The 24,987-nt window shown below is 41.1% G+C and overlaps 1 protein-coding gene across 1 annotated transcript in view; it reads left to right on the plus strand.

Annotated features, from left to right (window-relative positions):
- The first annotated feature begins 404 nt into the window (after positions 1–404).
- Positions 405–24,987, plus strand: part of kirrel1b (kirre like nephrin family adhesion molecule 1b) — a 79,346-nt gene continuing 54,763 nt past the window's right edge. Inside the window, 1 exon segment of the mRNA XM_040014503.1 lies at positions 405–819. Coding sequence (XP_039870437.1) covers positions 774–819 — 46 coding nt within the window. The 5' untranslated portion in view covers positions 405–773.

Here is a 24,987-nt window from a genome sequence, read left to right on the forward strand (position 1 = left end):
CCATAGCCAGATATACACAATCTGGTATGAAATGATCAAGACGCCTAAAGCTTTGAACAATGCAAATTTCTGATCGTTTTTTATGTGAATCGAATTAATGTCCAGAATATCCGACTTAAACATTTAACTATCTACACTATCTACACTGCTTTGCTACTTTAATTTAAAGGTTACAAACTATTCACATCCATAATCTGCATAATCTGTGTTTTCATCCTTAAAGCAGCATTCATTTGTAAAGTTTAACACCTGACTGTTTGGGTTTCTTTTTATGTTTTAAACGCAGTTCTTGTTGTGGCCGCAGCAGCGCCCTCCTCTCTGTTCTCTCTAAAACCGAGATTTGGAGCGGGAGGGGTGGAAGAGGTGGAGGTGGTGGTAGTGAAGGAGGGAGGGGGTGTGTGCTACTGATTGTATGAAAGGAGGGGGGCACATAGGAAGAGAGAGAGAGAGTAAGAGAAGAGAGGGAGAGAGGAATTCAGTCCTATTTAAATGGGAATCAAAAGCGCACAGAGGAAAAGGGACCAAGAGTGAGAAACAAAAAAAAGTGGAGACAGGTTTAATTTACGCACGGAAAAAACTGAGACATAGTTTAAGAAAGACAAGGGCAATAGAATTAAAGAAGCATTGGATTTTTTTTTTCTCTAAATGTGTGTTTTTGCACTCTCATGACTCAAAGAGGATTCCAGTTAAATTCACCCGATCGGGAGGAATTGATGGTGTCTTGTTGGGGAGGCAGAGCCGAGGGGAGGAATCTGAATGCGCTCGGCTGAACCATGCCAGCTTTGTGGATCATAACTTTGGCGATCACTTTAAACCAAGGTGAGTGATGTTTAAAGACGCTCAGTTTGACCTGACTAAGACACGAGAAACTGAAAGTTTCTGATAAATACCCGATTTTCCACCCTTTTATTGTTTCCACTGTTTGTGCGGGCGTCTGTGAGCTTTGTGGGTCTCTTTCGGTCTGCGCTGGCAGTGCTTGTATATTTTGGATTTATGTCTGGCGATGAGTCCGTGCGCATGGTTCTCTGTGCGCGTGTTGTTACAGATTTGTGCCGCCCTGGACATAATCATCAGCTCCTCAGCCCGCAGAAGCTGAAGGGAAAGAGTCGTGGGGTTTTCGGGGTCTTTGCCCTGTTGGGGAAAATTAGATTTTAGAGTGCAGACACAAACGGCCCAGAGTGGCTGCATTCATTTTTCTTCAGTTACACGTTTGTGGGAGAGATGTGGAGCATCTGCAAACGACATTTCTTTGACGTGACCTTTAAAACGCATGGATAGAATTGGTTGACACATACGAAAACGCAGTGTGGGTCACACATGCGCGCGCACGCTTGCCCATGCAAACACACATTGCGCATAACCTGCCAGCCGGGGGATGATTGATGAGGCGAGGATCCAATGCACAGTCTGGTCGCTGGGTTTTAACATAAGTCACACTGAATCAATTTCCAACACGTACGCGCACACACACATGCAGCATGCACGCGCTTGGCGCGATCGTGCCTTCAGTCTCTGTATCGAGCCTGTGTGCAGTGAGAGTAGTGTAAAGACCAGCGCAGACAACTGTCCCTCGAGAGAGAAAGTCGATGTGTGCGTGCGTGCGTGTGTGTCTGTCTCTCTGTGTGTGTTAGTACTCCTTCTTAGCATGCAGGTAGAGTCTTGCGTGCTCGTGTCCGTGCGCGCGGTCCTGCTGCAAACGTTCAGGTGCCAAGAAAAATTCATATTTTACCTTAAAGACGGAGACATATTCAGTGGACTGAAAGAGAGTCCCATTACTAATATTAATGTTCCTATTTATCGATCACCTTGATAGATTGCCCTCCCTCACACACACAGCGACACACACACACACACACACCTCAGTGAATGAGCAGATGAGTGTGCGTTTGTGTTTGAGGGCAGTCACTGCTCCAAAGACAGAGGTGATTAATTGAGGTGGCCTGATGTGAACAGTTCAACCGTGTGTGAGAGAGTGTGTGTGTGTACCTGCTTCAGCACCTGGGTCCCTGGTGCTGCAGGCCGAGGGTGTGATGAACCACAGACAATGATCTACCTAGACAGACAGTCAGAGGAGCTCCCAGACTGGAGCTGAGCCGACCACCCCATAGGATTATAACAGAGCAGGACATTCGTGCTTCACGCAAGAAGGTTAAAGATGTTACAGAATAATATGTCAAAGTCAGAATATCTGAAATTGAAGATTAGAAAAGAGATCTGATTAACTGGTGTCATGGCTACAAGGAGCACTGGTAATAAGCTTAATTGAAGAGAAGGAGAGACATGGGTGAAGTATATTAAAGTTTGTTTTTTTGTAGAATAAAGAGAGAATAAAGCAAACCAAACAGAGCAGGGTCACCAAAGAAAATAACAGAACAGCAAAACAGCAGAGAAGCTCTCAGCTCAGAGGAAAGGTGACCAGAACTGAGTTATGTCAGACGGAGGAGAACAAGAAGAAACATAATGAAGTAAAAACACGGGAGAGAACAGAAGCAAAATGGATCACGACAAATTAGAAAAGAATATAAGAAGGAGCAGAACAGAAGAAATGAGAGAAAGGACGAACAAAACAACAGAACCAGCAGAGGAGGTTAGAAAAAGTGTACATCAGGGGTTTCAGACATGATACCTGCTGGCCAAAATCACCATAATCCAGTGCAGTGGATGTCTTTGCAAGGTTTTTGGGCTTTTTGCTGTATTTTGAAATGCTGTGCTGCAAGTCACCTTCTTCGTGGCAAAAACATTACCACACTACGTCAAAGCAAAGTTGTTAAGTGAAGGAGTCAATCCTAAACATGTTGTTGATGACAGAACCATTTCTTTGTCATGACACTAGAATGACTTATAAGGAAAATTTAGACATATCTTTCTTAAGTCATCACCATCTGTTTACAAAATGCACTGCCTGGAAATTCATGGTTTATTACATGTGAACTTTTAGAAAAGCTCACTTGTATTTCTTTATGCTAAAAGAAAGAGAACATTTTGTAGACTTTTTAGGAGATTCTACTGGTCTGGCCCACTGGGACGCTTGTGGCCGATGAACCAAGGTGATTTTGACAACACAGGCACAGGACCTGAGAGCAGAGAACAGAGCAGAACAAAAACATAAAGAGAACAGCAGCGAACAGACGAGAACGGAGCAGAGAAGCAGATCAGTGTTTCCTGCTGAGCTGGTGTAAGCCTGTAAATGTGATCAGAGGGAATCCGTCCCCTACATGCAGCATCTGCAGCTTAATGTGTGTTTAGCCTGTTTGGACTCTTCCAGGTGTCTGCTGCCTGGACTCTGCCGCTGACACCTCAGACGGTCTCTCAGCCTGATTTACTGTTCAGTTCAGTGGCGTGTCTGGCTTCCTAACACAGACCAGCTACATCTCTGTGTGGTTGACCGCGCATCTGTGGGCCCCTGCAATTACGATTGGGCTCTGTATGTGTGTGTGGGTCTGATGTAGCGTGTTGCCACCGTGAACTGCCGCTGCGCTGCCAGCGCTGGTCTGGCCACAGGCGAGGAAGCCTGATTCTCAGAGTCGATTCTTGAACAGACCTTTTTGCTTGAGTTGAACATTTTTGCAGCCTGATCATGCAAGCAAGGCAAGGAAAGCAATTCTTGCACTGCAAGCACCTGTCCCATCTCTCGTCTCTCTCTTTCACACACACACATTCACACACACACACACACACATACACACACATATATACACTTTCTTTTTCTCCTATATCTCCCCCTCCTCTTCCTTCCACTCTTTTCGCTCATCACAAGAATAGAGCAGAAGCGCAGATGTAAAGAGACAGGCCAAAAGACAGAGAGATGGAGGCAGAGAGAGACGACGAAAGGAAGAGACAGCGGGGTTCAGTCCTAATCTGTTGACAAGAGGGGATGCTTGAGGATAAACAGAGGCAGAGCAGGAGTGCTCAGGAAGCAGAGAGGGAGAGAAAGAGAAAAGAGCCCTACTGGCTTCAGTCTCTGCTTCCACAGCAACCCAGCTGGACCATCAATGTTTGATGGTTTACATCAGCAAAGATTTACACCCAAACTGGGCTCCAGGGGCACCCAAGGATCCTCAGAAAGGCTTCTCAAGATGTATTTAGAAATGTTCAGTCAAAAGCAACCGGACTTCCTTTTTACCTTCAACCGAAAACACTTTCATTCAAATCATCTTTAAAAAATGTAAACTTTAAGATGACCTGGATAACGGCAAATCTTTACAATCCCTCGAATTGTTGATTTGACTCGCTATGACTTCGTACAGTAATAGACTCTGTGAGGCAAATGATTAGTTTCAAGCTCCCTACTGTAACGCCCTCAAACAGTTGTATAATTCCTCTCTGAATCATCAAGATAACAAAAATACTCTCTGATGGGGGTTTATGGGTGAAGACATAAATCTTTTTTGGCATTTACAGCATGTAAAGATTTGGAAAACTGCACAACAACACAGTTATAGCATGTGTAGTTAACGGGAACATTTATATGTAATGAAACTATCTATTTAAAAATTAAGTTTCACATCTCAAAGATAAATACTAATGGATTTCTTCTACCACTACTACCTAACAGTAACAACTGTTACACTCGATCTGTGATTTTATTACAGTGTTTCAAGTAGGTGTGTCCGGAAAGTTCTGACATCAGTATGAGTGAAGAGGGTCATGTTGATGGGTGTAACATGGCAGCCAAGGCGGGCTGGACCTTTGATGCTCGTTGTTTCCCTCTTCTCTTTCCCTATATTTCCATTTTCCCTCAATTCTCACAGTCATTACAAAGGCAAAATACCAAAACTAAAAAACTAAAACAACAAAAAAAGAAATTTTAGGCTGATTTGACCTAATTTTGTTTTAGTATTTTTGGCCAAACTTTTCCTCATTGTATGAATGGGATACTCATTTTTACATGACACAATAAACCTGAGCGTTAAACAGTGTTTTAAATAAAAACTGAGGTTTCATATTATCACTACTGAAATAAGTAGTTCCCCTATTTATATCAGTAGAATTCATTCAGAACTCTTCTAAGGAGCTTGGAAAGAAAAGCGTCTGGACTTTGTTAAGTTGCTTGAAGACATTTCACCTCTTATCCGAGAAGCTTCTTCAGTTCATTTTTCATTTACAGTTCTTTCTCGGATGAGAGGTAAAACATCTTCAAGCAACTTAAAGAAGTCCAGACATTTTTCTTTCCAAGCTCCTTAGACTATGATGACCTGGATGACTGAGAACCTTCACAGACATTCAGAACTCTTGTTATTGCATTTGGGATGCCACTGTGCAAAATTAATAAATTAATAAGTCAAGGTCATCTGCAAAGAAGTTGAACCTGCTTACCTTATCCTGTTAAATGCACCCTGCAGTAGGCTGCTGGCTTTTGCAAATCACATATCTGCATGGCATGATAAGCGTTTGAAATTAGTTAATCATGACATCAATTATATTTGATTGCCTCAACTTGTTCCTACCACTGCATCGCCTTGTGTTTTTTGTTTTTAGACCCAGTACTTTTATACAAACAAATCTACAGTCTACAATGAAATTACAAAAACAAAGCACACTTTGAATTTCAGCCTTCAAAGGTCTGGGGCCTCAGAGCAGCACCTCACTTTACAACAGATTACAAAAGAGCTTTTGTCAGCACCAAATCCAAACAAATGGCTTCTTGTGCACCGTTGTAAATATCAAAACTTTTGAACAGATATTAGATACACGCGCGAGCAATATTTATTTGCACCGGTGCTTCTATTCACTATACACAGCTACTGCACATGCACTTCACTTTAATGACTTTTATCATCTAAAGCACAACTGATGAGCGTTTCTTGCATGAGCGGCTTCAGGATGAATCAACCTTGGCCATTAGTGCCATAGTGTACTGATCGTACCATAAAAACAAGTATACAAGGTTGGCTGACTCTGTTGTTCTAATTGGGTTGTAAAAAAAACACCTCACTGAAGAAAACTCTGTACTCGCCAATGAAAATAATTAAAAATAGCATGAGAAACCTTGTTTAAGAGCAGAGGTTCAGACAACATGATGGCAAGTGGAGCTTCTCTGTATATGTGTGTGTGTGTGGGCCTCATCCCAAAGCCCTGCAGTACCTGACAGATCTGATATCCTTATGGTTGGAGAAGCATAATCTGAGGTGACAAGGAGCAGCAATTAAAATAAATAAATAAAATAACCGCCACAATTAGTTGCCGCTTAATTCACTACGATGCCCCAATAATCCACTGATCTAAAATGATGGCGGCAAATTCCCCCTTCCCTCCTCTGCACAGGCTGATGCGTTTGTTGGAGTGAAAGACGGAAGAGTCTGCAGAGGCTAACAGAGGGCTTCTGCTGGTATTAGGGCTGACACCCATCAATCTGTCTATAGATATGTCATCCTAGATGAGGAAGGGGTCATAAACTGAGAGAGAAAGGGGAATGAAGAGAAGAATACATATACATGAGAAGATAAAATAAGGGACAAGAGATGAGAAGGAGAAGAGAGAAGAAAAGAGGATGATGGCAGGAGAGTAATTCAAACTGGAAAAAGAGTAGTGTGAGCTGGATTGAGAGATCAGAGGGGGAAAGTGGTGGGATAAGATGAGAGAACACGAGAACAAGAGAAGGGGATCTGGGTTAGAGAGATAGAATTGGAGGAAGAGGACAGATAAGGAGTGAAGGAAACTGGTAAAATAAGGAAAGGAAAGGAAAGGAAAGGAAAGGAAGCTTTGCGGGAATGAAAAAATGAAGAGGAGGAAAATGAACTATATGAGGGCAAAATAGGAAAGGATTTTTGGTGGGAGAACCAGGGTAGAAAGGTGAAAGAGCCATAGAAATGATGTGAGCCATTTGTGTGGAGAGAGAGGAGAAGAAAATAGAGGAGGAAAGGATGATTGCGAGACATAAATCTGGAAGACAGAAGAGCAACAGTCTTCTATCTATGATTAGAGGAGGCAGGAAGATATATGAAAGAAACATGAACAGAAGGAGAGCACAAGGAAAAGGAAGAAATGAGATTCTGAAGTGTAGCCGAGATGCGTAGTATGAGGTGAATTTGGCTAAGAGGAGTAAAAAAGACTGACTGAATATAGCAGAGTAGGAGACTATAAAGGGGAAGTGGAGATTAAGGGTGAAAGAGGAGAAGAGAAGGGCTGTTGGAGCAATGGAGGGGAAGAAATGAGGAAGACGATAAAATAGAGGCGCAGAACAGAACAGAAGAGAAGGAGTGGGTAGATTAGTAGTATAGGGGGCGACAAACAGGAGATGAATAGTTAAAGGAAGCAGAGAGACGGAGAAAATGCTGAATAGAGGGAGAAAGAAGCATTAAGAGGGGAGTTTGGACATAAGAGGACAGCAGGATTATAGATTAGGGAAGGATATACATTTTGGTAGGAAAGACTAAGAGGAGGATGAAGGAAATTCTAAAAAGATGGCAGAAAGAGAAAAGGCAGCAGGGTTGGAGAGGCCAATGCAATATATGGATTGGAGCAAAGGAGCAAGAAAACGGAGAAGTACATCAGGCATGAGAAGAAAAGTGGGTGAGACTGGAGAGAAATTTGCAATGAAGGAGAGAGAAAGGATGTGGAACCTAAAAAAGGGCACTAATAGAAGAAGAAGAAAAAACGCAGGAAGAAGGAAGATGCAGTAGTGTTGATGAAGGCAGGAATGAAATGCAGAGGAGGAGTGGGAGTTAACGGGAGTGAAGGAGGGGGAGAGCAGGTTTGGGGAGCAGAGATTTATGTGTGGAGAGGGTTGCTGCTCGGGAGCACAGGGAAACAGCCAGGCCTATTATAGATGGGGCTCTCCTGGGAGAGCAGGGCCTGGAGTTTTCCAGGCATTTCCAGCATATTTCACCGCTGTTCCAAGCAGCACGCTGCAATGCACAAAGCGCCGCCTTCGACCACAGTCCTCAGCCCTCCAAGGATAAATAAAGTGGGTCTCCTTTCTCTGCATGAGTATTCAATAAAAGTGATAAAAGGCTGGAAGTAACCCTTCTTAGCTTTTTTGGATGGGAAAGTGAGAAACCAAACTGGCCACCCTCTCCAAGGAGAGGCTTTCAAAGAAATGCAGACATCAAGCATAAAAGCACCAAAAGCATAAAAGTGCTTCCTTTTATATGAGGAAGAATGTCAACGAAAAAGGGCTGTGAGATCAAATAAGCTCAGTGTGGAGGTAGTTTATGTTTCTGCCTCTCTCTCTCTCTCCCCCTCCGTTTCTTTGTCTGCCTGTGTTTTCTCTCGCTCGCTGGCTGTCTGAGAGACTCGTGTGGAGGTGAGAGAGAACAATTGAATGGGCCTCCCACATAAAATCCATTCAGAGACATCTTGAGGAATAAGAATGAGAAATTGTCCGGCGCAGTGAATTAAATCAATCTGATCCATTACAAGATCACTATCACAAGGTTTTCCCTTTTGTCTTTGCCCTGGATTATGCATGCTGCTGGATAAATGTGTGTGTTTGTACCTTATGCAACACCGTATTACAGCATTCCTCGTAATCAATGAAACAATTACTCAATTAAGCGAGGTCGTAGCAAAAGGATTATTGACTTGTCACATTTACATTTTTGATAATTGACTATGCTTGCTGGGTATTAGGCTTAATGCTTTGACTAAAAGGTGGCCAAAGGGTCTCCGAAAACAGAAAATCATGCAAAAACTGTGGAATAAAATTTTTAAAAAGTAGCAAAATCTTTTTTGCGCTGAATGGTATGTAAGTGGTAAGAGTTTATCATGGTTTAAACTTTAAATTGTCTCAGGATTACATATCTATTTCAAAGAAAAATAAAACTTTCCAGTTGTGAATTTCCTAACCCTTACCCTTATCAGAAACATTATCAGGTAGAGATATGGATCCTGAAATCAATGAGAATATTTGTCTTGTCTCTGTTCTCAAAGAGCCAAAAAGGGAAATGTGAACCAATCATGTTGCTGGACTGATGCACAGATGTTTCAATTGTGGGTATATCTACTCACTGAGCAGTGATTCTATCTATAGATGCAGTTTTTTTTTTACATCCCGGTGATGACTTAAGTAAAAGTTGTGGCTCTCATACCACTAATTCAGATAAATGCTTGGACTAGACTGAAATAGCTGCTGTTTCTAAGAAGACTGCTGAGTGACAAGACTTGCTCTTAAAAGGACTTTGCCAATATCGGTTTTACACACCTTACTGATTCCCAACCACAACAGAAACAGTTGAGATAATATTTCCTTCCAGTCGAAAAGGAAACCTTCAAATCAACTGTCATTCCTGAGATTTTTGTTGTCTTAGCTACTTGATCTCGATCCAACCAGAAAGCTATGAATAAAAAGAAAAACAGAAACAAATCTCATGTTCAGTTATTGCAAAAGGTCTGACTGTGTGTTTCAATATGTAATTCAGCATACATTGGATCTATGAAAAGCAGGTGGTACAGTGATGCAGTGATGTACCTCTTTTTGCATGGTCGTAGCAGGAACAGGCTTCGTCTCTCTGAATTAGATGAGCGGCTGAAAAGATGGATGGACGGCAGTAGAGCCGACTCTTTATTGCCGTTGTAGAAATGCTCCCCAGTGCAACAAGTTCTACACTACACCAACTACATACACTGAATATATAACACCAGATCTTTGCATTTCAAGTTATTTCTTGACTAAGTTACTAAAGTCTACGAAGACCACATATCGTACTTAAACTAAAGCATTTGCCAAAGGAAAAGTTTGCCATTTTTAATAATTTCTTTTTCACATATCCAGTGTGTAGTGAACATAATTCCAATTTTTCACACCCTACAGACCGAGTATCCACTGGCACCATTTTCACTTAATTTAAAATTTAGCGCCTTCCAATCTTTTCCACTGAGACTTTTTCAAACTTATTTCCCTTATCAGAACTTGTGTAACCAAATGATTTTATTGCGTAGGCACCACCACCAAGACATTTTTTTTTTGATGGCTCAAAGTATCTCTTTTATTTCTTTTCCTTTGGTGGATTTTAAATGGTGATAAAAGAAGCAGCAGCAATTTAAAGATGGAGATGGACAACATGATTACAGATGATGAAAGCCGGTATCCATCACCACCCACTCTGTGTGTGTTTCCATCCAGCCTATGTCTGTCTATCTGCGTGTTCCTCCTCTCTCCCCTCTTATGTTTTAATGTAAGTCGATAGCCATCAGGAACTGATAACACCCCGGGCTCCACTTCACTTGGCGAGGCTAGATGAGGCAAAGAGAGCGAGGAGAAGGCGAGAGCCGGGTTGGCTGAGGTGTTGGTGTGGGTGGGGAGGGTGGTGACACTATCTCCCCTCGGTGAAGCCTGATACGCTCCAGTGCAGGAGAGATAAGCGAGCAGCTCTCAGTGGTGGCAGTGAAGGGGGATGGTGACGTCACGCTGCTTGTCTCTTGTTCCCTGTGGCGCTGGAAGAAGTGATGGCGTCACAGGTGGAGATTATGTCAGTGGAAGATTTGCTATTGTTCAGGAAAGGAAATTTGACTGAATCGTTGTGACTTTATACTTTTGGAAGAGCTGCACGTTTGCACTGGTTGTCGTGATGTTTGTTTGTAATTGGGTGTTTTTGCAGGAAACTTGCAGGAAAAGTAAACAGGTGTTACTCATGATACAATATAATCATTCAGCTGTGAAGGTGCTTGCAACCAAGGTAGCTAATTGAATTGAATTAAATCCAGTCACTGTGAATTTCATTATTTATACCTGTGCTTTTCCTTCTGTGAAATGTCATAATGTATTTTATGAAAAACACTTTATGCTCTGTCTCAGATTGTGTCCTCCTGTACTTGTGCTCTCTATTCTGGGAGCATAAATGCGCTCACACTACCAAGTACAGCTACATGAAGTGCTCTATGAGTACAAAGATGGTGTACTAATAATGGTCATAAAGTTCAGATGGAATGCTGTACACTCCTTGCCCTCAGTGGTTGCCACTTTGGCTATACAGTGACAAGGTGGGAGACCACCACCAACAGTTTTCAGCCATCAGGGAGGATACAACGCCAGCTTTGATGAAGCTTTTCAGGCATTACAGGTAAACCTTGCATTATCAGCACTTTTAAGTATTTTTGAGTAAAACTGGCTTCACTGTACAAGAATTTTTTATGATGTGCTGTCAGATGCACAACAAGTTGCAAATGTAGGCAATAGCCAGTGTAAGAGTGCAAACATAATTTCTGGTAAGTGCCCAATGAATCATGTTTGATTTGAGATAATATTAGTCTGTATAGTCTAGGCCTACTACACAAAAGTAACTAAACTGAGACACACTATTAAAGTGCTTAAATAAACATTTTAAGTCCCTTTTTGTGGACTAAAATCTGATTTTCCAAAGGTAAACAGTTAAATTTAGGGTTACCGTTTTTATACTAGTGAGAAAACAATGTTGTTCTTGAAGCCTCTTTATTCAGGACCCAACATGAAATGCCTCTGAACAGTTATTTTGAAGCATTAAGTTAAACTTCTGTATGTTAAACATTATGTTAACCATTACCTTTAATTTCAGTGGTGACTTGAACATAAAACCACTGTGCACACAATCACTGTTAAATCTCAAATCAAAAGCTCTTAGCCTTTCTTTCTTTTTCTTTTCTTTTTATTACTGTGGATGTTTTACGTCTACCACTGTGTTTGCTTTTTGCAGAATTAGATTCTGATGGATTCAGTTCTGGGTTGTTTGAGTGCCCCGTTTCTCTTTCCTAATGTCTCCAGCGCAAAAGACAGAAGGCAGTTTTGTCACGCTGAAAGAGAAGTTTGTATTATGCATGTTCATTAAGAAAAGGCACTTTCAGGACAGATTTTGTATATTCATATTAAGTGTGCGTGTGTGTGCAACAGTAGGACCGTTGAAAGCGGCTGTATGTGCGTGCGTGTATAGGGTGGATACGGCGGGTGGAGGTGGGGGGAAGGTGAAGAAAGAAAGAGATTGCAGGTTGTTGGTTTATGTGTATGTTCTTGTGTGAAAATGAAAACCAGCGTCATACAGAGAGGGCCAAATGGGAATAAAAGAGTGGGTCTGCTCGCTTGTGATTGAGGCAAAGCAAGGAAATGAGAGAGGGAGAGAGGGGGAGGGAGGTGGGTGAAAGAGAGAGGAAGTGAGGGAGCAAAAGTGAGCGTGTTGGGGAGAGCTAGAGAAAATGATAATTTCTTAGCTCTTCTTTTAAATAAGTCTGTTTCTATAGCAACCGTCCAACCAGCCACTGGAGAGAGAGAGCAAGAGGGAGAGCGAAAAGGAGGGAGAGTGAGAGAGAGAGAGAGAGGGGAAAGAGGGGGTGCACCGGAGAGATAGAGGGAAGGATAGAAAGAGAGAGAGAGTTACCATAGCAACGGAGGAAGAGGGAGAAAAAGAACTTGAAGAAACTTTAAAAAAACATGTTGGGAGAAAAGGTAGAAGGAGAGATATGCAAAGGAAGAGTGAATTTACAGCAGATAGTGCTGGGTAAATTAATTAAAAAGGCAATGAATTACTCTGTGAAAAGGGGGATATATCACTTTACTTATGGAAATAAGAGTTAGTTTTAAATGAAGTGGGTTCAGGACTTCCTGCTTAACTTGCAATTGGCCACCATGCCAACACTTCTGTAGCAATTAATCACGTCCAACCAGGATATTTGTCGAAATACTGAAGACTGTGAAGTGTACAAAAAACGAAAATTAAGTGACGTTATCCAGTGGTAGTGAATTGCCACTTCTGTCTTAGCATTTCTAAAATTAGATGTGACAAATGAATCTGAGTGAGCATGCACCCAGGGGCGTAATTTCCAAGGGGGTTTAGGGGGGTATGACCCCCGCAATAATCAAACCCAACCAATGTAACCCCCCTAATAAAATTATGAATTATCTTGCATAAATAGGCTGTTGATTTTCTTTACTCATTTCAGTTATTACCAGCAAAATAGTTGCATGTTTAATCATCTGGGAATTTACCCAGATTTATTTATTTATTTAGACAGAGATCTTGACTTCTCGACAGCCAGACTTCTTTTTGGGACCAAGTGGAGTCTCCCCCTGCTGGCCATTAGAAAGAATGCAGGTTCGCGACACATCAGCCTTGCTGCAAAATCTAGCTGATCATAATAAAATTATTATGAGTAGCTGTTTTAAAAAATGTATTTTTTTAAACCTGAGTCTGGTAAGTTTTGTTCTGCTTTAATAATTTTTAACATGATACAAATTGTTTTAAAATGAAATTCTTCAGAAAGAAATTAAAATAAATGTATAAATGTGTTTTTTCAGGACACTATTTTTGAAACAAACTTCCACTTTCTTTGTGGAAGTTTGCATGTTCTACCTGTACATGGGTTTTGTCAGGTTCTCCAACATCTTTCCACTGTCCAAAGATGTGTATGTTAGCTTAATTGGTCATTCTAAATGGTTGTCTGTCTTGATGTTAGCCCAGTATGAAACCTGCCTCTCATCCTATCAGAGCTGCGATAGGTTTCACATAAGGAGTCAAGAAAATGGATGGATGGATAACAGCAGCTTCCAGTCCTTCTGTCCAAATCCTCTACAACCATGGGACATTTCTTCATATTTAAAAAGGGCAAACTGTGTCTTAACAAGCAGTCAGCAAACAATTCCGATGAGTGTTCGTAGCCTCCAAAAGTCATGTTCAAGGCTGGACAAACAATTTCTTATTTTATTCTCAACAGTATCAAATCAGTTGACTGAGACGTGTAAAAGTAAAAAAGGTTTTGTTGCCTTACTGCTCAAAACTATAAAAGTGAAATAAAAAAATAGTAAGTAGAGTGGTATGACTGCACTGTATAGAGAGAGGGAGACAGTGATATGAGCTGTAGTGATAACAGTGGGTATATGGCTGCTGCCTGATTGTCCATTCTCAACTCTTGACCACACATGACCTCCATCATTGTGTGAGTGAGCAGAGAGAAACACAGACAGGGAGACAGAGAGAGGGGGAAAGGATTGATTGGGAGTCCCAGAGTTCAGACAGCTCTGACCACAGAGGCCTCGAACTGTTTCCCTGAAAGCGCCGAAGCTACATGGTGATCCAAAATAGGAACCGACAAGGGTCGTGTGGGGAGAGAGGGTCAGAATTCATTATCCTGCTGGAAACTTTAGTGCTGTCAATATAAGTGGCAAATTTAATATACGAAACATATAAGAATTTAAAGCCAATCGCCTAAACAAGCGAATAGAGAGAAGACTAATTTAATGGTTTTGTGACAAGAACGATTTTCATTTAGCACTATGAATGACCTTATGGTTTGGGCATGGATAATGGGTGGCAATCAAGAATATTGTTTTGGGCACAAAGGTGATCAAAAGGGAAGTAAAGTGACATGGGGTGCATTAGGATAGTGCTATTCGATGCTTGTTGCACATACAGTGCCAGTGCACCATCAGTGTTGAAAACTATGAGCTCTATGCATTTATATGGCATCATGGCAACAAATGCAGGTCCTGCAAAATCAGGAGGAAGCAACACAACGCAAATGTTTTATTATTTATTATATATAGCATAAACACCAAAACACGAAAGTCCATAGACGAGTCAACTGAATTCACTGCAGTCATCAAACCATCACCAATCACGAAAAAACTCTCTGGTCAAAGGCCTATGACCATGACACAATGATGATGTGGGTGTTGAAAAGCAACAGCAGGTGTGCTTCTGCCACAAATAGGCAGGGGTCATGTACAGTCGACCCCTGCCTATTTGCAATTCAGTATTTGCGGATTTGTGGATTTTAAAGTTATTTGTGGAAAATTCGCCTATTTGCTGATTTTTTTCATCGAGCATATCTAAAATATTTATTAATTATTTACATTTCATTTTCATGTCTAAATACATTTTTCATGATTTAAAAAAAGTTGTGTTTCTCTACATGGGGAGATAGCATCGACAGACACGGAAGTGTCAGTAAAATGTTCTGAGCCAGATGGCTTTGAAATGATATTAAAGTGTTTTAGGATGATAGTTTAAGGTATATTTGGTGTTGAACTAGTATAATAGGCAGTTATAAGTGTTTTTAGAGGTGGTCTCAGCTAATCGTGTGCCGTTGTGGTCCCTAACCCCCGCCTATACCGGGGGTCGACTGTACTTTCGACTACTTTCGCTGCTACATGTCATCCATGAGTCACAGATGGTATTCATTATCCTCTAATGCACTTATTTATGGGTGTTTTTATCCCAAGGTGACAAATACTATTGCAGTGCCAGAAGTTGCTGGTGTCACAAAGAGATAGGCACATGATGTACTAGCTGTGGTAGTGTTGGAGCCAAATAAATGACAGAGAAGGAAAGAGGGGCAGAGGTGGCAAAAATGAAGTTTGTGGATCATGAAGGATCGTGCTGTGCTTGTGAGCTTTTCATTTGATCTTATTACCTACTTTTAACAATCCTTTTTACTCACCTCTTACACTTTTGAAGCCTGGTCACTGTCTCTTCACACTGCATATTAAAAAGGCCCTTAAAGATGGCTAGTGTATTTTAATGGGATGCTGAAGGGTACTGAAAGAGAGGTCGCTTATGATGAGTTCAGTAAAAGAATCAACTGTAAAACAACCACCTCCATCTGGTTGGAACGAAGGTCCGTGCTCGAACTATCCTAAATGGGCTTTATCAACACAAAAGTAGCTTAAGTCCTCACTCACATCACTGATCTGCGCACCAGGAGCTTTGTTTAATTGATCAAAACAAAGGTTTCCAAAAACATCAGAAAACAGAGATATTTGTACATCAGGTTTAAAGTTGTGCAAACAGTCAGTATTGTTTCAGTTTTCATATATGTCATTTTCTACTTCAAATGTAGTAAGGATGCAGTCAGTACACTGCATAACTTGTCTCTGAAACAGAGACAATCTTCACTATATTTTCCAAACCTCAAGACAAGATTCTGTCTTTTAAAAAGTGATACAAGCTCACACTTTTTATACTTTCTTTTTTTGCAAAGCACACTAGCAGCCTAAGAATTATTTCGTTTTGAATTATTAAAAAGATAGTCTACTTTTATCAAACTTTCTCTAACATGAAATCCTTCCTCTGCAAAGTTAGAGTGTGGGTGCACGACTTTTCAGCCTCAGCTCAACCTGAGCCTTTCACACTGAGGCTTTCTATGCTTCTGCCTTCATAAACGGATGTTATTCTTAACAGCACAGAAAATATCTTGCAGATTTGACCCATTATACACTAGACCGAGCAGGATGAAATTAATGGGGTTTGGAACAAAAGGTTTTTGAGCAAGATTTCCTGACTATTCCCCACGCAGTTACTTAATCCCTTGTAATTAGTCTCCTTGTTTGAAAGGGAATATACATTCTCTGTCTCCATCTTTTTCCCTGTTGAGTTGGAAGATAAAATTGCTCAAAAACAGCACAAATGTTATTTCATGGAGCTCACTGCATATAAACATCCACACAGTTTTGGCTTTGAACAACAGTTCCGCTTTGTCTTTATCAATTTACATTTGTTATAGAGAGCTGCACAAGGATAATTATTTGTTTCAGGAGGCATGGCCATTATAATTAAACATAAACACAGTCCAGTTTTGTTGCATGAATGAAGCTTTTTGGATTGAGCCTCAGTGCACTCAGACATCGAACAGGAAAAAAGGGGGGGAAAAAGATCATTTTCTTCTTTTGCTTTTGTGGTCCATTGTTGTGTGGCAAATTCACAGAAGCAGATAATGAGGAGTACATAGTCTTTTCAATTCTGGCTTTGCCTACACAGGACAGCTGTCTATTTTAAGCTATAGCTGCTGGCCAGTGAACCATTAGCCTGTTTTACACCGATAGCAAATAGCCATTAGGCGTAACTGCAAGCCAGTTAGCCAACAGCCATCTGCGGCACGCTGCAATTATGCTGCCTTAAAATGCTGTTGGAAATATAGTAATTATGAGTTGAGAGTGCATTAATGACCCGACGCAATGGTAAATATGCCTTGGAAAGGGGGAAATTTCAACGATACCTGCAGTAACACTCTATGCTGTGAAGAGCGTGGAGGCAGTGTGAATACTGATGGTTTGTCAGGATGTGTGTGTATCTATGTGTGTGTGTTTTTAAACAGCTTTTCTGACACTTTTAACAGTATTGTCCAAAAGCAAATATGCACACAAAGTTACTTTTAGATCGTGTGAACTCAGCTGTCGCAGCTCCTGACAAGCTTTAAAAACAGAAGGCGCCAACAGAAGTAGCTTGTTAGCTGTTAGCTTCTGCTCTCTGTGGTGTTTCGCATGTTGGGCTCAGTTCTGTTCAGTGACAGTGGGCTCATTGAGACCCTGCTGCTGCTACTAGCTCTCCGTGTAAATCCTCAGGCTGTGTTTGGTGAGTCTTTTCCTGGCAATGACAGTTGCTGTAGTCAGCAGTGCATTCAGGTCAAGCAACTTGACTCATTTCGTCACATTCTGCCACAAGCCTTTTTGCCTTCACAATGCTCTGATTAAGTGCTACAATAGTTGCAAATGTGCTGGCGTGTTTGCTGAAGAGTAATTACTAGCGTCTGATAAGCGTTCTGGGGAAGTTTCCCAACTACATGATTTCCACTGAGACTTTATCTCAATTGAATGTGATTGTCTTTGCAGAATTGGCTCAGCCATGATCCTGGAAACTGGCCTTGTCTCACAGACATGATAAGACAACAGATTGCCTTGTATGCTGTCCAACCAAGAATAATGCCGCAAGCTGTAATGATTTACACCATCCATCAGGGTTTCTTCACAACTACATGCATTCTTCATCACAGAGATAAAACTGCTTCTCACTGGCAAACTCTGAGAATCACGAAGTGGCATGTTGGAGACACTAATTGGCCACATTCAGAGAAGCGCTTTCAGCTTTTGCACAAACATATCATACAACATAAAGACAGCGATGCAAATCAAGCTGAAACTCTGCTCAGGGATGATAGGAAGGATGCTGAAATATGAAGAATAAGGTTTCTCGCTTAGGACTTCTTCACAAACAGACCACAGACACTTCAGATAGGGGAGTCACACAATCTGCACTGTAGTGCTAAGCAAAGGAACTCCCCTAAGGGCTGTGTGCTCACCCCCCTCCTGTTCATGCTGTATATCCATGACTGGATTCCCAGACACAGGGAGAATTATTGTGAAATTGTGAACGACATCATGATCATCAGCCAGATTACAAACAGTGACGAGAGTTCATATCAGGAGAGAATCGCTGATCTTTCATTTTGGTGCACAGAGAACAACCCACTACTGAACATCAACAACACTAAGAAGATAAGTGTTGATTTTAGAGACACTGAGCCAAAGAGACACCCCTGTTTACTTCAGTGGGGCTGAAGCGGAGCAGGTGAACAGCGTCGAGCGTACCTGTCATAGTCATCACACATCTGTACCCTGGTGAAGAAAGCTAGAAACATCTGTGCTTCTTAAGGAACCGTGAAAAGACTAAAGGATCCTAAAAAAAATCATAAAGTGAATAAAGCCCTCCCAGAACATCACCGGCACTCATCTATTGAGCATCAGCAAGTTAAAGTTTCTCAGAAATTATAGACACATACAGTTCCTACTCATTTCACCAAAAAAATTAGCTTTGTTCATGATTATTTTTTATGATGAAATGATTTATTATTCGTTCATATTTTTTGTTGGTAGCATAAAGGGACTGCAGCTCAAATTTCACTGTGTTGCATAATGAGAATTAAATGAATGTGGAATCATGTGTCTTTTGTCTCTTTTGTGATGTTTGTGTGTGAGCATGTGCCGGCCTCGCTTCCCCTCTTTCAGGATCCCTCCGTTTGTGTTACCATGGGGACGGCATGCTTCCTATATCTCCCCCTCTGAACCCCCACTCACCCTCCTCACCGCCACCACCAACCATCACCAACACCACTACCTCTTTCTCTCTCTCTCCCCTTTCCTGGTTTCAGTGTTACCATGGCGACACATGTCTGTCTCCTCTCTTGTGTTACCTGTTTCACGTGCTGCCCTGTTTCACTGGGTCAGTCTCTCTGTGTGTCTGTCTGTCTCATTCTCTGTTTGTCTGTGTGCCCTTGGCTTGCCTTTCTTTGCTTGCTCTTTGTTTATTTGTTTTCTGTTTTCTGTATCTGCACGACCGTCTGACTGGCTGTTTTTCTGTGTCTGTCCCTGCCTGTGTTTGCTTTCTGTCTCATTCTTTTTTCTCTTTTTCTCTCCGGCTCACTGGCTGCCTGTCTGGCCACCAGGCTTTTCCACCTCTAATCCCTCCTCTCCTCTTTCTGCTCTGCTGCTCTGCTCCAACGTTCCCCCTAACATCAACCTCTCTCCCCTCTCCTTTTCACCCCCAACTCATTTGTTTGTTCCCACATCAAAACAGTATCCATTGAATGTCACTGGGAACACACAGTATAAAAAAGAGAGCGAGAGAGAGAGAAAAAAGGGAGGGATTTAGGTAATTTTCGCAGACGGCAGCTGTTGCTATGGCGACACAACTTTTGGATTTGCTGGGGAGAGATGAATAGAGGGATGGAAGGAGGGAGAGAAAATGTGTGATGAAAGAAAATGATGAGGTGAAAGAAAGAGAGAAATAAAGAAAGAAACAGAAAGGAAGTCTTTGGCTATGGTAGCACATGCTGGCTGTGGTTGGTCCTTTTAAACAGGGTAAGTTTAAAAGCAAAATAAGGACAAAGAGGGAAGAAGCATTACCTGAGAAGAAACTCTAAACTCCGCAAGGGGGAAACACAACATGTGACTAGGCTACAATTATACTACCATGAAACTTTCTGAAAATCAATACAAAATCACATGTTTAACTGTGTTTGGAAAATGTTTAAATATGCAAGCCAGGCTTTTGCAGAGAACAAATCTGAAACACTTGTTTCGTTTTTGTTATTTCGACTGTGAAGCCCTGAACTTTTGTAGATATTAATTAATAGAGAATGACATAATGATGTCTGACACAGCTGGCTAAGACATTATCCAGAGTTTAATCTGCTAACTACAACAAAATCTGTAATAGTGCACTGACGTTGCGCAGATAATAATCCATATGTTCATCATTAGCGAGCATCGTGTGTGCTACTTGCTGCGTCCACAATCAGCCCAGCCCTTAAACTCTATTTCTAGTGGTGTGAATGGTCCTGAAGTGGACCGTTACCTGCTGTGTGCTAGGGGTGAGTAGTGCTGGGTCTAACACGTTGCAATGACACAGTAACCCCAAGTGCAATTAAATTCAGTAATCACGTTACTGTAACAATTAGTTTCTTTGCAAAGATTCTCAGCTGTCTGCCCAAAGGGCATCTAGAACAAACCCCCATACCATTTTTTGCTATAATCACCTGTTTCAGTTGTTGTGCAGGGGAGAAAGGAAATATTAGTGCATCTAAAACTTTTGAGGCATTGCAATATGGACATTACTTTTATTTTAATAGCATGAAAGCAAGAGAAAGAAATGCTTGTATGTTTGTCAACATTAGGATAGGGATATGTGTCAGTGTGTACAGAGTAATGCGCAAATAATCTAATGACTAGTGTAACGAATTTCTGTTTCCAGGGAGTAATAAAGAAATGTACTGCGTTATTTTTTTTAAATTAATAAGTAAGGTGTAATACATTACTTTTCTGAGTATTGGCCCCAACACTGTGTGTGAAAAACAAAAACTGTACAAAGTGATTCTTCATCAGGTTTGTATTTTTGACACTTTTCCCTGGGGGGGGGGGGATTTTAGAATTCTTTCTTTAAAAAAATACTATGCTATCACTAAATACTATTCACAGCCAAAAAGAAAAATATCACCATGTTTTTAGGAATATTATGTTCTAATTAGTTCCTGAATTATGCATGAACACATTCTTTAGTAAAAACCTTCAGAATACAGATAGGAAAAACACTGAAAGGTTGGTAACACTGGATGTAAGTGTTATCAAAGTGGAATTTTCTGGCTCAGAACCAGCATCACTTGTTACAGCGCTGCTCTGTCAATCATTTTGTTTGTACCAGTTAAATCTTTGCTCGGTAATGTGTGTGAAAAACCACTTCATTAAGCTCTCAGTGGTACTCTCTGGCCTTTCCTTCTTCTGCCCGTTCTGCAGATTTAACAAAAAAAACTGTTGAAAAACATCATCATAAACAAGGCGAGAAGATCTAGAGACTCTAAATGGAGCAGAAGTAACCTATCATCTCTTATAAAGCATCCTCTTCTTTGTTTCTGTAAATCATGTTGCAAATGGGCTTCCCTCTACTCACTTCTCTCAAAATGGTGAAAACCTCATTTTGGACGGACCCCTCCTCTCCCTTCTGCGTGCTAATGCATTTAGAAAAACCACTTTATTATAACACGCATTTGAATATTCATAGTAGGAAGGCAGGGGGTGATGGAGGAGACTGGAGCCTTTGGGTATTGATGCAGAGCTGTGGAATTAGCTGCGAAACTGCTATTGATTCAAGCTGTGAGGACTGGAATATGAAACACAAGGGGGGAAGAAAAAGGGCAAAAGACCTTATCAATGAACTTGGAGAATGAAAGAGAGAGTATAAGAGAACGAGAGTGCTCAGCGGAGAGGGGGAAAAGAAGGAAAAACAGATTATCAGTCAGCAGAGAATTGAATTAAAGTGAGACAGAAGGAGAGAGTGGGTGAAGAAAGAAAAGGAGATTATGAAGCAACACAGAAGGGGAATGAAAGAGACAAAGTACAACAAAACTAAAGGAAAGAAAGAACAGGCACAAAGAAAACAGGAGGGAGAGGAGAAACATGATGAGATTAGAGGAAAAATCAAATAAACAAACGAGTGAAGGAACGAGGTGAGGGGTCAGGGCTCGCCGCATGTGGTGCTTTAGCTGCTCCAATAAACCCACAACCTCCGGACACTGCAAATTGTTGATAGGAGGACTAAGTTGACAAATGTCAAAGTTTACATTTCATTACAGAAAGCGGGGGCTGGGGAGAGATGGGAAAAAGAGGAGGACAGAAGGAGAAGAAGAACCAGGGGGAGGGAGAAAAGGAGGAAATGCCATGCATTCCATTAAGTGGCCAGAGAAAACCTCAGAAAGAGGGGAGGGGAGGAAATGGCAGAAATGAGAGAGAAATACAGGAAACAGTGGAGGAGGAGGAGGAGAAGAAGTACAGGGGGGGTTGGGGGTGGGGGTACAGGGATTAGACAGATAGCAACAGAAAGGGGGGGTTTATAAGCAAAGGAATGAAGTGCTTGATTCATCACCGCCTCAACTGCGGTCCTGACCTTTGAAAATGGAGTTTAATGTTAGACAAGGCAGCACTTAACATTCTGGTAGCCTCCATGTTTGTTCTGAAGTTGTCAAGGCGGCGCCTCAGATTTGTTGATCTCAAAATTGCCAGGCTTTACCTCTTGCTTGCTTTGTGATGACAAGTTGACTCAGCATTGTTTTGCATTCTTACGGTTAGCAATCATCCAAATGTTTCTAATTGTTAAGAAATCCCGAAAACTTACACTAAATTGATTCTTCTGAATGTAGTCGGGCTCTGATGAAGCTCATTCCTCAGACCTTTGCAGTAGTTCTAAAACTATTGAAAACACATTAAACTGAATGACATGTTCCTTTATTACCATGATGGCTGCTGTAGTTTATTTTGAATCAATTCCACTAGAACACCAAATGTGTATTGATCCACAGTTGAAAATAGTCCCTGCAAATTTTACTATTCACTCCTGTTAGAGTACATTCAAAGCGGGTGAGGGAGTGTTTAAAGAAATCATTCTGTTTTTCCCCCACATTTTTTTGTGGACCATTATAGCAGATTTATTTCTCAGTGCCATGCGGGGTATGGCAGAGGAGGAGAGTAGGGCAAAGCGGGGTCCCAGACTTTTAATGGGTTTCCTTTTATATAAAGAAATTACAGACTGTTTCCAACTTTTGTGAGTTTTAAACCTTGCTACAAGACACAAGTTCACGACTGCGTGTCTTTAATGTCTTCAATCTAACTTTATATTGTGTAGCAAATTTTAAGTTCCTATCTAAACATGCTCCCAATCCATGATCACAGTGAACCCGACTTCAGCCCTAACCCCTTACCCTATGTGTTAGAGAAGAGCAACACAGACCTCACAAGTATAAGCCTTTAACAGAGCGTTTTCCTGAGGTTCCAGACACATTCGAGCAACAAAATTGCACAATTTTACAAACAAACAACATAAAAAATACAAATACAAATAATCAGGTACATAATCTCAGAAATGACTTAATTTTATTACCTTGTTACCAAATGTTTAGGAGACCAAAGCTGTCTCTCAAATGATCTTCAAAAATGAAAATCTGAGTATAAAGGAGGATCTCCTACTGTTGGCAAATGGTGATTTCTTTTAACTCATTTTTGTATAACCTTGTGTTTCTGTTATTGTAACCCACAAAAGGCACCAAACCTGAACAAGTAGAAATCAAAGGATCAGTGCTGGCTATTAGCGTTGAAACTCAGTGCTTCAAATGATCAACATGAAACTATGGAGTAATTACGCGTACCCATTCTGCTACATCAGGTCATTGTTAACGCTGACAACAATGAAACAGATTAGAAGTGTGCATTCCTAACGTAGTCTGTAGAAGAAGTGGATGTAGCCACTGTGAACAGACAGTCAACTATACCCACGCCCTGAAGCTGCTTTATCATCTATGTTACTTTACATAAGGCACCTACACTTAGCTTCATCGTTCAGACCACAGGCCATTGACATGTTTTCTGTACACTCTGAATCAGTCTAAATCAGGGGTGGGCAATTCCAGGCCTCGAGGGCCAGTGTCCTGCAGGTTTTAGATCTCACCTTGGGTCAACACACCTGAATCACATGATTAGTTCGTTACCAGACCTCTGGAGAACTGCAGGACATGTTGAGGAGCTAATTTAGCCATTTAAATCTGCTGTGTTGGTTCGAGGACACATCTAAAACCTGCAGGGACACCGGCCCTCGAGGCCTGGAGTTGCCCACCCTTGGTCTAAATGATCCCAAAATGCTGTAGCCATAATGCATTTAGATTTAAGAGTTTGCTTGTGAAATTAAATTTCCCCTTTACACCAAACAATAGATTCTTGCTAATGACTGATTGCGCAAAGTGAAAACACCTTTGTTCAACGAAAGGAATCGACACAGTGGATCATTTACTGCATCAGGCAAGTAAATAAGTATCTTTTTCCCAAGTCAGTGGTCCTGTGTTTGAGATAACTTTGACTCTAGTTCGGTAGCTAGTTTTAGTTCTTTTCTCTTTCACCGTTTCAGACTGAAAATACTGTACTTTCTCATACACTTACCTTTGTCAGCCAGTGTTATAACCTTGAATCAAAATGCAGTTTTTCAGCAAACCCATTCCATTCCCTTGTAGCTGCATTGATATTAGAGTTGTTCCTGCTGAGGAAGACAGGAGAAAGTGGATGTTTTTTTCACCGCTCTAGCCCAGTAACAATTTCCTAGTAGGATTCAGGCCAAGATGAGTCAGTTTGAGGCTTGGGTAAGCTTTGAACAAATGCCATGGATGCACAGTGAACCTGGTAGTAACAGATTTTTACATTCATAAATATCTGGTCAAAGCCAAAATTATTATTACATATTGCCATGCTGTATTTTGTACATTGTCTAGTTTTTAAAAGTTCAGAAGCTCTAACCGCCTTTTTTGCTGTCTTTTTATTTAATTTTAATTCAGTCTTCTTACAGTTAAATTTCCCTTGTGGACACATGTTTACTGCCTTTACATGCACAGTATGTAGACCCATAATTACTTTAAATTCTAGTGAAGCTCTCAAAGTTTCCAAGACTACCAAATGTGTCAGCTTAAATTTGGTAGAAACATACATAAGAGGATGCACAAGGCAGCAAAAATTTGTGCATCTGATGTAACCGTGCCGCCATAAAAATATTGTGAATAAACAGCTTGACTTTTAACATTTCTCTCAGTATGAACAACACAGAGCATCAGACCAAACATACATATAATAAATCCACAGTGTGGAGAGCGTACTTTCATAATTTGAAGAAAGTTATGGCTAATGTCGAGCATTAAAATGTTTAATGTTCTTAAATCCACCTCCAGGCAGAGTTAAAAAGCTTTAGAAAAGTACGGTATGAAATATGCAGCAAACCCTGTTACTTA

The sequence above is a fragment of the Simochromis diagramma genome, unplaced genomic scaffold (assembly GCF_900408965.1).
Source record: "Simochromis diagramma unplaced genomic scaffold, fSimDia1.1 OVJJ01000205.1, whole genome shotgun sequence".
Taxonomy (NCBI): domain Eukaryota; kingdom Metazoa; phylum Chordata; class Actinopteri; order Cichliformes; family Cichlidae; genus Simochromis; species Simochromis diagramma.